The 13,559-nt window shown below is 38.7% G+C and overlaps 1 protein-coding gene across 1 annotated transcript in view; it reads left to right on the forward strand.

Moving 5' to 3' along the window:
- Positions 1 to 4,715: 4,715 nt before the first annotated feature.
- Positions 4,716 to 13,559, forward strand: part of METAP1D (methionyl aminopeptidase type 1D (mitochondrial)) — a gene marked incomplete at its 3' end in the record, with an annotated part of 24,272 nt that continues 15,428 nt past the window's right edge. The window contains exons 1-3 of the mRNA XM_009074263.1: positions 4,716 to 4,779; positions 9,947 to 10,104; positions 12,641 to 12,790. Of these exons, the coding sequence (XP_009072511.1) occupies positions 4,716 to 4,779; positions 9,947 to 10,104; positions 12,641 to 12,790 (372 nt within the window). The remainder of the gene's footprint in view (positions 4,780 to 9,946; positions 10,105 to 12,640; positions 12,791 to 13,559) is intronic.

Below are 13,559 nucleotides of genomic sequence, written 5' to 3' on the forward strand. Positions count from 1 at the left end.
TTTGTACCTAGGTTCTTTGCCTTTGGCATTTATTAGAACAGCTTCCCTTTCTACTAAAGCTCTGTTAGTTATGATTTGCCATTCTATTTGCAGTATACCATGTATGAAATGGGCCATGGGTGCTAGTTACATGGCTCGAGAATAGAACCCTTAATTTTGATGTGTTGTATAAACAATTGGCAACACAGGACCTTATCCTGTGTCCTTTGACTTTAGTGGGAGCTTTCCAACAAGCACATGTACGCACCAACAGCTTGGCTGCCAGCTCAGCACCCGGTGGGCAGCACCCAGTGGGCAGCACCCAGCAGATAGCACCCAGTATCCAGTGGGCAGCACCCAGTATCCAGAAGGCAGCACCCAGTGGGCAGCACCTGGCAGCAGCACCCAGCATGCCTTTGCATTCAGCACAGTTGTGTGTCCCTCTGCCAAGAGTGAATTTTGAAAACTCAAATTTGCTCAGCTTGTCAACACACAGATTCCATTGAACTTCACAGGCCGAGAGTCATTCTTGGCACGGGGCCGTGGGCAGCTCAGGGAGCACTCCCTGCCTGCTGCGGGGAGAGAGCAGTGCCCAGAGTGGGCTCCCCAGTCTCTTGTAGCATGTGTTTGCTGTTGTTGGAGTAGTGGGAAGAGTCAGTGATGAAAAGAGATTTCCTAGGTTAGTTTTCAAGGCTTTTTTTTTTTTTTTGTGTGTGTGGCTGTCTGGATGATTAATGTGAATAGGAAAATACTGTTGACCCATTTAAATCATGTTAGACAACATCCATTGCTCATCTACATAATGAAATACACACTGAACATTACAGCCTAAGTATAAGAGCCAGTGAGCTACAAAAATAATGTTTTACTCATTTAGATTATGAAGTAAAATATAGGACATTAGTACTAATCATAGTATTAAATTTTAAGCCATGCAAATTGTAATTGTCAGTGAAAAAGAACTATAAGTTGAAAAGGCTATTAACATTTCAGCTTTAACAGTTAATTTGAGTAATCTTTTTTTTAGCTGGTGTGCAACTTAGAAAATCTAAATGCAGAACATTTAAGAGTAAGTGCAGAAGTGTTTGTTTTGTATTGTTACTTCATTTCAGTCATGAAAGAAATGTTAGAAATTAATTTGCAATATTAAAATATATTAACACCTTATATTCAGGGAGCAAACTGCAGTCTTTACTTGGGTAAAAGGCAAATTATTAGTAACCAAGAAATGAAATAATTTCAGGCATTTACTGAAGAAGGAAAACAAAAATTGAAGCCTTTAAAAATATGGATTTTGTCAAATAGAAACATAATTGTCAGCATTTTAAACTAAATACAAATTTTAAAGTCCTGAATTTAGGCTGTCAGGTTTCTATGGTTACCTACCTTTCCAGTAGTTTGGTGAGATGTGTAAATCAACCTGTGAGTCACTAGTAATTATTTTGGGTTTTGTTTGTTATAGTTGTAATTCTGTGTTCAGATTGAACCTAATATAGTTCACACCACATGTTTTGGTTTATGTATATTTGAGTGTGTATGATTGACAGTGATTGAGCATTTCTTATGGAGTGCTTGGGTTTTTTTGTCATAAGTGATGTATGTTGGTACTTCTGAAAATGTAAACAACTTCTTCCTGTATCACTGTTTGATAAACAGGGACTTTCATGCTAAGAAAAAGGTCTTTGTAAATGTTAAGCAAGGAGATAAGTGAAAGGTATTTTTAATAAAATTTAAAATATCTCACAAACATTGTACCTTACTCTTTCAAATTTGATCCATAATTCTATCATTATAATTCGTTCAGTGACCCAAATATCACAAATTTATGAATAAGCTTCCAAGTTATGCATTAATAGCACATAGTGATGACTGACAGGTTTAAAAATAAATGTCTTAATCAGGATGCTGCAAGTGATCTGCAGCAAGCTCTTGACTGGAACATCTTCCTTGTGCAGAGCATCTTCCTGGGGAAAAAAAAAAGTGCTTAGTTTCACCACCATGGCAGTGGTTTAATAGAAATAGCTGTAAACTCTTACACCTTTCTGCACCTGTATTTTGAAATCTGGGCTGTAGGATGTGATTCCCCAACCTCACACTCTTCACTCTAGCAAAGGACACATGTTTTCTCAGTAAAGACTTACTGTCCTAATGTGACTTGTGTTTTCATGTGAAAACAGGGCAATGCAGGTAAAAAAAACTTTTAACACAAGGCACGGAACACTGCTAGCTGTCATTTCTACCAAGCAGGAGTAGTAACGTAATCTTATTTTATTAAAGTGTTCATTCCAAAATTGCTAGCCCTGTGTGCTTTTCTTTTAATTTTGAGATAAGACTGACTTACGATTCAGAAATCATCTTGTGTCCTTAGAGATTTGGCTGCAGGTGTACTGAAAATCCTTATTGCTGTGGGTCTTATATTGTGTGCAGGAAAAATACTCCTGACTGCCCATTCTCTTCTCGTGTCTCAGGCTACACAGCAAATCCTGGTCCAATGTTCAGGAGCATTCCTAATTTTTCTATGCAAAGATTACTCTGATTTCAGCAGTGTTGCTCACTCACTGAAAGGGTTTCTGTGGGAAGCCTTTTTTCGTGGTGATCCAGACATATTTTTTCCATTTCAGGCGGAAATTTAAGAGGTTAAAGTAGGATTTATTTTTAACATTTAATATTGTATCAGGCATGTATAGAGGACATAAACATGCCAGTTGAGAAACAGTTGTTTCCCAGAGCACCTGAAAAGATTTTATCCCAGTAGGATTCAATGAATGTTAAAGCTGTGGGTGGGTGCATATAAACAGCGAGATTTGGTATTGTGCTGTGTGTAAGGACTATTTGAATTTTAATCGGAAACAACCGCTATGTTTTAAACTGAGGAACTTGTTCCAATAGTTACTTCCCTACAAAATCAAAATAATTAGTACAATAACCAGTCTTTCAAGTGGAAGTACCTTCTCTGATCTTTTAAAAACTAAAGATAGATAGCAAGTGATTGAAATATTCTGAACAGATATGTTTCTCATTCTAATTTATTCACTTTATGATAAATTAATTTGCTCAATATAGGAATGCAGTAACATAAGAGGAATGTTTCTCCTGCTAGTCACAGAAGTTGAAACTTACCAGATGCTGTGATCTGGAGCCTAAATTCCCTTGATATTAGCTGTGATTGAAACTCTTAATATTGCTTCATCCAGTTTTTGTGCTGGACTTGTTCCATTTTGCTGTGATACAGACACTGTTGTTTTATTTTTGTGTTACTCTACCAGAGAGAGAAAATGTAGTAGAAATAGCACTAGGATGGAAGGCTGAATTGCAATGTCCTGTTCCCAAAGTTAAGCCTGTACAGCCTGATCCCATTTTCTGTAATAGACAATTCATTTCCTTTGGTATATTAATGAATATCATTCAGTGATAGTTAGCTTGTACTCTGTATTTTTTAAATCCTGTAATAAAATGGGGAAGCACTGTTTAATGATACCAGAATTTTAGCCAGTTAATTTGTTTTTTATGCCGCCTTGGTGTGACTCTGTGTGTATATGTATGCACAGAACTGCTCAGTTGGTCAAAGGAGGTTTTAAGGATATAATATTAATTCTTCCTTTTCTTCTTGTTTGTGAAAGTTGCCCTGTCGGTTGCTGCTGATAAAAGGTGGCACCGAGCCAGCTTCCTGCAGGAGCTATGGGGAGGGTCATGGCTTGTCATGACCTGGGCATCGTTACTTGAATGTTGTTATTATTGGGATGAAGTACCCTTAGGCTGTCATCCTTCCTGTAAATAGAAGAGGTTCTGATTCTCTGTGGTTTCCCAGTTTACCAACTTGTAGAACAGCTATTTTGTTGGCCCTAAGTTTGACTGAATAATGAATTAGAAGCACGGCAGTATTCCAGAAGGCACCGATTCATCATTTTGGTGTGTTAGTCTAGACTAAGTCATAATAAGTAAAGCCAAACAGAATCTGTTTCCATACAGTTTATAAATTTACACGAAATTAAAAAACTCATTTGTATTGGCATACAGCAGAAAAAAAATTGCCCAGTTCCGCTCTGTACAAAGTAAGGGCAGAATGGTAATTAGCAAGGAGGATAACTGAGGGCCATCACTGGCTTCTTTCAGTGGCATGGGGGAGTCCCAGTGATGCTGGCAGAGAGGCTCACTCTGCTCCCTTGGAGTCAGTCATTTGGCCATTGCTTGGTTTTGTTTGGCCATTGCTTTGGTTTATTGCTTCTTGGGAGAGTAACAAGGACCACAATTCTGTTAATGCCTTTATTAACTAAACAACTTCTGTTGTTAATCTCCAGATAATTCAAATAATTGAATAAAACAATCCCAAGTAGGATATAATGTTTGCAAGATACTAGCCTGTGTTTCAGTTTGCCAGGGTAGAGTCATAAGCATGCAGTTGTTGAGGTTTTCACCAGTGTGTTGATGTTCTAACTGAAGTCACATCTATCCTGATGAATATTTCATTTCCCCAATCATGCCATTAAAAACAGAGTGTTTTTACCCTTTCATTTCTGTTTTCTCTTTTCCAGTACCATCGTGACAGCTGTGGCTGTGTCCTGTTTACAAATTGCTGCTAGTCACATTTTCAGTAGTCCTTATGGGTTTTGCTTTCCCCTAATATGGCCAATTAGGAGGAAATATTTCTCACGAGCATGGGCTTGCTCTTCTTGTAATGACATAGCTCTGCAATCCAGGAAACAGTGCTGTATGGTGTCCATGTCCACGATTTCCTGATGTGGGAAAAACGTGTGGAAAGCATCTGGAGAGGAGGAGACCCCCTTTACCAGCTTGTTTCCTGTAAGCAAAATTGGAAGACCTTGTCTGTGCAAATAGATTTCAAAATAGAGTCTGCCCTTTGACTGTCTCCATAATTACACAGCGCTCTCTGTATTTTATTTGGCTGCCAGAGCAGTTAACCCCTGGAAGTAAGGGGCTGATGATGGCGTGACCAGCACGGGTATGCAGACATGACCATGTGAATACACTCTTGTTTGGAGAAGGCTGTCGTTAAGACCTTGTTACAATATACTTTTACCAAATTTGAAAATTATTATGTGTTGGGCTATGTTGATTAAGATATGTTATGTCCTTAGTGTACAGACAACGTGGAGGTATTAGTTGCAAAAAAGGGGAAAAAAAGAGAAACAAAAAAAAAGTTCTTTCGTGGCTTTGATGTAATCAACATCTGTCAACAGAATGAATTTGCTTTTGTTTAATTTCAAGGGCTCTTGTCCTTCTACTTTGCCCAATCAGTTTCAGCTTCTGCCTCAGGCATTTCCCTATGTTGTTCTTGGGGTTTTTTCCCTTTTATTTCTTTTTTTGTAGCAAATGCACAGGTTATTGCTTGTGAAATGTGAGCTGCTCTTCTGCTACACAGGTTACACAGAGCTGGAGAGAACCTTTAATCTTTCCCATCCTAGTTTTGCAGCTTGGACATACCTTTGCAACAGGGGAATTACAAAGTCAGTGTTTTATTAGACAGTTAGAATTACAATTACAAGCAAAGGTCTTTCAAACCACAGTCATTATTTCAGGCTGAAAAATGGGAACATTTGGTAATTAGCAGTAAAAAGCCATATATTCTTACCTAGTTGCATTGGCTGGATTTCACATGTTGTTACCCACAGTGATTTTTCATACCTCACTTTAAACTTTATTCCCCTGAAGTTTCAGCAAAATGAGTATTTGCACAAAAAGCAAAATTCTGACATATTATTGAAATTACCTGACAAGCTAAATTAAAGATCTCTAGTGTTTTACCCCAAATGAGTATATACTAAGCAAATCTCCATAGTTATTCTTTTTCTTTCAGTTAAAAAAAAAAAAGACTAAATCATGTATCTTGAAAAGAGTTGCCGGAACAATGCTTTTGAGGTTGTTAATTGTTTGTGTATAGTAAGATTTACTTTATCCAGAGCAAGTTGATTTTATTTCTTAAATGGTTTGGATGTTAATTCTTGTAATCCTAAATAATTTTGGTACTGTGCTTCTGTTGATACTATGACTAAATTACTTTGAAATATTTTAATTTATTTCTTGTCTGTTTTAAGATGTACCCTGGTATTTATTGTAGCTTAGAACTGTCGTAAAGTTTATCCTTTGGTAACATTTTTGATCATTTCTTGGAAAATTGAAACCTTTCATAAATAGATACCAAAAAGAAGAGGTTTCTAACACATTTGATGAATCATGTAGATGAACAGTTTTTTGCATGGCTACCCCACACCTCATTCATTGAAAACATAGCTTGATAAATTGCTGTAACTGTTAAACAAGAAGCATTAGAAAAGGGCTTATGTGATAGTTCATTTCCAACATCTCCCATTAAAAATACTTCTTGACCAGAGGAAAATCACATTTAAATTACTAAAATCAACTTAATTAAGGGTCATTAATAGAGATACACATAAAAAACTCTCCACTCTGTGAGTGAAATGAGAGCATTTCATTATATAGTGTAGCATGCATGAACAGATAACAATTAAAATAGCCCTAGAGTAAAAGGCTAATAAATATAGGGCACATTGTGCTGCAAAATCAGTCACTTAAAAATGCTCCCACCCATCATCATTCTCGAATGCTGTGTTCAGCCCCCCTGACCGACTTACTTAAAAGGGAAAAAATGTATTTTCCAGGCAAGATAAATTCATCTGGTAATTCACAGGAGCTCAGTGTGCATCTTTCTGTTATTAATACCAATAAAGGTGTGGGAGGTGTGCTGAGGAATCCAGTGGCTGCGGCAAGATACGTGTGCGCACAGATTGCACAGTGTGATTCACTGTCGAGTCAGAGGAGCAGTTGTCAGTAATTTTCTGTGCTTGGCACATCATATCTGCTGATGTGATTCAGTAACACTGCTGATAATTCTCCTTATTGTGGCTGATAGTGAGGACTCTGTTACCGGTGGCAGGTGACGTAGCCTTGCTGGTTGGGGGAGAGAATAAACGGGTCAACTTTGCATCCTGGCTGTGCTGCTCTGTTAGCAGGCTGCAAACTTCAGGCTCTCTCTGGTGGCTGCAGTTCCCACTGAGAGATGCATGGATCCCATGTTTATGAACTTTCTTACAGTAATTAATATACACAGGAAGCTTAACAAAAAGGATACACTTGTGCACTAGTGTTGCAGAAGTTAAGAGAGGCACTGAGAAAAGCTTTGATGGGGTAAGGGATGGGGCGGAGGGAATCTCTGAGCCAGACTTGGAGAATACAGACAGTTGTTCCTGTCTCGGGTGATTGATGATGTTGCTATATCGAATTAGCTGGGAATATGGGAGCTTAAAAAAGAAAAGGAGCTGTGGAGGCATTAGAGAGCCTTCTTAAGGAAGGAAGTGTGTGGACGGAGTCCAGATTTTCATTATCAAACACTAACTTCATTATATTTTAATGCCATTTTATTTAATTTTATTTTTACTTTGTAGGAGAATGTTTTCTCTTATGATTTTTGTATTTCAAATAAAGGTTTAGTTGTCCTGTGTTTATAATTCTTGTGATGTAATTTAGGAGTTGTATTATACTCTGGTGATATTTATTTGCTTGTCACATTTCATCTGTTCAGGTAGTAGAAATTTTTGCATGCATCTGGTTTATAATGAGTAGTTAGTAGAGTAACAACAGGCTACAGTCCCTTATTATCCTGTTATTTTGTGACAACACTTAGAGTGTATCTTTGGGAGAACAGAGGTAAAAATGTTATTCCAAATGAAAAGGTATCCCTTCTGAATGTGGGCTACTCAATAGGCATGCACCTGTGTATAAAGGTGTGTGTTTGGGAGTGTGTATGGTGAATAACTGGCAAGCACACTTGTACCTTCCCCAGTTCAATTTGTACCCAGCAGACAAGGTGCCAGGGGAGCATGTCGTGCTTCAAGGAGAGCATTTGAAATCCACGTTCACATCCTGATGTCTGTGTGGACTTTAGCTGACCACATCAGTGATTGATGGATTTCAATATATTTATAGCACCTTGAGCTATGGTAAGAGCAAGGTACTTCCACTGGGCTCTGTAAGAGAGACTTTAACTTGCACTGGCAAACTGGTTGCTACTTCTGATGGTCCAAAAGTTACTGCCTCAGCAGATTCGGTGCTTCCAGCTTCCAGAAATGAGTGCAAACCAGCCTCGGAGTTTGTAGGATGCTTTGGATTTTTTTGCCATGCTTACAGGTGCAGGTTAGGTGACCCTTTTCTTTTTTTAAGGAGACAATGATTTTTTTTCCATGTGAAAGAGACCCTAGGAAAGCAGTAGATTATGAAGCTGCTGATTAAATTCTAATTAATAGACCATCAAAGTAATCCATCCCTCTGTTAACTGGGCAGCTCCACTTCCTTGGAGATAGTTTCTTCCTTTTTAAAGCAGGCAACTTCCATTGGAATACTTAGATTATACTGAGAACTTGATCTGAGCTTCACCCTTCAGCTCCACTTTGGTGCTTATCAGCGAGTTAAAAACAATAAACAGTAAAAATGTGCTTGCACTGAGTAAAAGTTTCTCCAGCCTTTCAAATATTGGTCACTAAGCCTTGCACTGATCAGTGTGCAAAGAGACAGTCAGGAACACTTCTAACACAAACCCCATGCAACTACTTCATCCAGTTTGGGTTTTGGGGCTCCAGATCAGTACATAACTCCAATCTCCTGTATATCATGTAATGCTGTAAAAGGAATGTGTGCACATGGAGGGATAATTTCTGCAGATGAACATGATAAATGCATCCAAAGGAAAGGAAGGAAGGTACAATAAAAACCTGCAAGATATGGAAGAAACTCTACTTTAAAAAAAAAACCACCACATTTTTACATAGTTACAAAATATGCAGTAGGTTAATTTCTTAATTCCTGTGATATAAAAATGTTTAGGTACTTCTATTTAAACAAAACCTTTTTGCTAGATAATTATTCATCCAGATTGCTTGCCACAAGATTGCTCTTCTGTTTGTATACATATGGCATTTTTCAGAAGCAGATCAACTCTTATGTAAAATTTATGTTTCAGAGGAAAACCTCTTTAGGTTGTAGAACGTTTGAGTAAGGGAAATATTCACAATGTGTAATTGTAGTGTAATTAGGCAGTGTCGATAATCCTGTTGGATTTAGTGTATTTCCTGGTTTTGATGCCAGCATCATCTTTTGTGATGCATTATTTTGGTGTGGGTGTCTCTGAGAACCTTTGGGCCTCAGTGCCCCTTTTCCCCCCTATTTTCCTGGTTTTTTTCTATTTGTTTTTTTGGACAGGGGAAAATTGTGTCGTTGCCCAACAACTAAGTGTGAGCAATGAAACTCTGGTGAACTGTCATCCTGAATTTCCATGTGAATTAAATAGAAATTTGATTTGAATATTCCAAATAAATTACCAATTTTAATCCCTTCAGTTGCCTTTGGCCAAGACTAAAAATATCTCTTGAAATTTGTTCTGTTGTCCGGCTAGGCAGGACAAAATGAACCCTATTCCTTGTCTTGGCACAAATAGCAAGAGCAACATTACCTTTTTTTGTGCTCAAATCTGCGACCAATTCTGAGAAAATAAAGCTGAAAATATTATCTGAAATAACATTAAATGTGTGTGGGGGGTTGTCTTCTCTTTTCTTGCTGTTGTCCCTTATTCACTGTTTTGCCAAGCCTTGAACAGTACAGCTTCTAGCCGTGCAAATTGCTCCAAGCCGGGGCTAGTTGGAGCATCACTCCTGGCTGTAAGCTGTGGGAAATTCACCCACACTGCTTTTTAATGCATCAAACCAAAGTAGATCTGGTGTTTTACGAAGCTACGAAGTATCATGTGGGAAGTTTTTCAGTTCTCGTTTCTTCTTGGAGTTAGTGCTCTCTCTGTTACAGTACAAGATTTGAGCTGCCCTTGGCTACTGTGTGAGTTCTGTGCTTTGTTTTACATCATGCCCTCCTTTTTGCTTGCTTTCCATTTTGTAATGTGGTAGTAGAAAAAAATGCTAACCAGTTTTAACTTATCTGTTAACAGGTTCTGTGACTGGCTGCCACGCAATCTTTTCTTCATGCAATCATATCTACCTGCACAGCAATCAACAGCAAAGATGCTTCTTTTTTCAGGGACAAAGAAATAATGCTTATAGTATAGTTTGTCCAGCCACAGTTTCTCCAGCTCACCCAGTTCCTCAGGTACTGCAATTTCGATTATCTAATCTGTTCTTCAGTCAATATAGAGTTTGAGTGCTGTCATGATCAGGTGTGTTCCCACAGCTGGGGGTTTGGCTCACTGTCCTGTTGCTTGGTCTGGTATTGGAACCAGGAGCACTGTTTTTCAGCTGTCTGCCGAGTTACACACACTGGTGTACCTGATTTTTAGGGTGTTCAAACCTGGAGCTTGTTCAGTTATAGTATTATAAATGTAGAGTATTACAATTATCTGTCAACACTTCTGGGTCCAGATTCTGGTTTTGGACAATTATAGACAATCCCACCAAAATTCAGTGGGAATCATTCATGATCATCTGAGTCCTTTTCTGTATAGATCTCTAGCAAGCTAATTATAAGAATGTTTATGTTTTGCTGAAGGGTTTGTTACTTGGTTATGTCAGATTTAGGAAGAGAACAAGCAATAGCTGCTGGTAGCTGCCCCACAGCCCCATTGCTTGTTCTAAACTCGTCTTTTTTGTGCCTGAGTGGTTTTTTTCCCCTGCAACATATACTTTTGTTTTTATTTACTTTAGAGCCAAAAGGGACTTTTTCATGCAAATGCAAATTTAACATGTGTTCCACTTCTGGTTTCCTTTTTTTTCCTTTCTTTTTTTTCCCCCATGTAATTACAGCATACAGATTAACTGTTTAGTATCTTTCCTTTAGTCAAAAGAAACCGATGTACCCTTTCTAAACAGTGCTTTCCAGTGTTAGTACTGTTTTAAATTTTGCTTTTCATTTTATTACAGATTTCTTGTGCCAAATAGAGAGTATTTGCATGAGCCAGAAACACTAAAAGGTTGTTAGATAGGAAAGCAGCTAAGAATGCTGGATGTAGGGCTCTTAGCCCTAAGAGGCTGTGGAAGCTCTGTGTGCAGGGAGAACATAGGGTTACATGCTTACAGACTTACAAACTTTGTTTTCTGTATTTGGATGCTTCTTTTAGGACAAAGAGGGAGAAATATATTGTCATACAGATCATTGTCTTCACAGATCAGAGTTCTCAGACTGTCTAAAAATCCAAGTCTATGAACTCTGAAAACTTAAAGGCAGTTACTGCTTTATACAGTGTGCCAGAAAGCACATTGAAACAACGTGGGGCTTTTTGAGCTCTTGGTGTGAAGCAGTCCACACAGATATTTGTATGTACACCTCTTTGGGCTTCTGCCTTAACAGATCTAGAGGTCAGTAGGGTCATGTCTCAGCAGTTACTAGCTAAGTGCCCTCCCAGGGGAAAGCAAGGGTGCTGCTATGTATGGAGTAGCTAATCCAGCGAATGGGGAGGTTGGGGTTCTAAATTAAGGCCCAAACTACTGCAATAGAATGTTGTCAGGGTTGACATGCCATTTATTTGAAAGAAATTGAAATCTGAAATTCTGTTGACATAAATCCACTAAAGATAGTTTCACTTTGTATCAGGTTAGAAATTAAATCCCTGTAGGAGCAACAATAGTCTTCCTATTAAAAGTCCCAACAGAGCTTATTAGTTGCCTCACTCTGCTCCTACACCCTGCTGTTGTATGGTCGTGTTGTGTGTAGCCTAAGTACCTACTTCGTTTTCTGCCTGCCAGCCTAGTTCTGTATTTTGTGAAGTCAGTGCAGAACTCACTCTGTGACCAGTGTGGCAGAAAGTCAGCCTGGCTTTCATGGGCAAAGGGATTCTTCCACTGCTGGTGAAACAGCCCAGGACCCTTTGAGGGATAATGCATTTCCATCTCTGTTCAAGACATTACTGTTCTTATTAGCTTGTGTTTATACACAGCAAGAAATTGTGGATTTAAAAAAATCAGAAATGAAACTTCATACAAGGGCTGAGAACTTCTTGTATAAAAAAAAATGAGGTTTATTACACTTTCCTTGACATAGCAAAATGGGATACCCTTGTGTAATGTTGTAGATGGACAAATTTGGGTGAGGTTTATTACACTTTCTTGACATAGCAAAATGGGATACCCTTCTGTAATGTTGTAGATGGACAAATTTGGGCACCACATGTGAACTAGATTAATAGGTAAAACCCTCTAAATTAAAAGAAGTTAAATCCTAAGGTTCTTAGACTAAAAGCAATCTCATGGAAGTTAATAGGAGTTTTGTCTGAATGAACAACTAAGGATTTGACCAGTTCAATTTTGAGCCTAATTCTGTATGTTTGTCCCATCACTTCCAGTGTTTAAATGCCTTTTGTAGAAAATGTCCCTCAGAAAATGAAGAGTTTTTAAGTCTTTTTCACAGTTTCAGAATTTGAGACTGTCTGTGCTGAAGTTGGCTGCAGTATCTGGGGTTTCAGCACTGGAAGGCTAACAGACTGTGTAAGTCAGTAGTAACAGGCAATGTTAAGTTCAAAAGGGCAGTGGAAGAAATACTGAGGCAGCCTTGAGGGTTTGCCCTGATGGCTTAGGAAGGTCGATACTACGACAGAAAGGGCAAGCTGCCATGAAGCAGGAGGCAGTATCTGAGAAAATGATCCCATTGTCATGCTCAGTTTTCTGATCTTCATTTTCAATCCTTTTTCTCCAAGCACATAAAGAAGCCAGACTATGTGACGACAGGCATTGTACCAGACTGGGGAGACGACATAGAAATTAAGAATGAAGATCAGATTCAAGGGCTTCGTCAAGCTTGTCAGTTGGCCCGTCATGTCCTGCTTCTGGCTGGAAAGGGCTTAAAGGTAACAATTACAGAAGTCCCATAACAGTTTGGATGTCTTTAATGCTTTCACTTATTTGGGTTTTGTTCCTACTTCTTTTAACTTTCCTATTATGCGCATCCAACTTTAAGTTAGATCCTGAAAAAAATAAGGATATATTAACTTTTGATTCAGTTCATGATATGCATGTTTAATTATTTCTGTATTTTGGACCTGGGCAGTAGTTAGAGTGAGTTGCTGGCTCAGGTGTAGTATCTCTGTGTCTGTAATCTCCCTCTGTTCAGATTGTGCCAAATCATGGAAGTCTCTCATAAGGCCCACACTACATTTTTTCCTTTCATTTCATGGCCCATCTTCCTCATATGTCGTGTTTTCAAGCTCTGCATGTGTGCAAGCCCAGAGGGCTGGCCTGCCTGCTCCATTCCCATCCATCCTCCAGCCCCTTGCTGTCCTGCGGGATCCGGCGCAACTCACAGAGCTGCCCTTGCAAAAACAGCTGCCAAATTCCACACAATTTTGCAGAGTGCATTGATAATAAAGCCTCATGGTTTCCAGAACTGTTTCTACAGTATGCTTTTTGGGATACCTCCCAAGTTAAAATGTACAGGGAGGAGCCTACTACCAGGTTTTGCAGATGAAGGAGCTTTTTTAGCTTTGCCTTGTTATTTCATGTAATAGCATACTGGATGGGGTGAAATGGGTTGAGTAGCTATGAGATTCAGAGATAGATGGGGACTGTAGGTCAATGCCATTGACTTAAAAGGAGATTTTTCTTTCAGCTATCATCACT

This window comes from Acanthisitta chloris, unplaced genomic scaffold (genome assembly GCF_000695815.1).
Source record: "Acanthisitta chloris isolate BGI_N310 unplaced genomic scaffold, ASM69581v1 scaffold2615, whole genome shotgun sequence".
In the NCBI taxonomy this organism is placed as follows: domain Eukaryota; kingdom Metazoa; phylum Chordata; class Aves; order Passeriformes; family Acanthisittidae; genus Acanthisitta; species Acanthisitta chloris.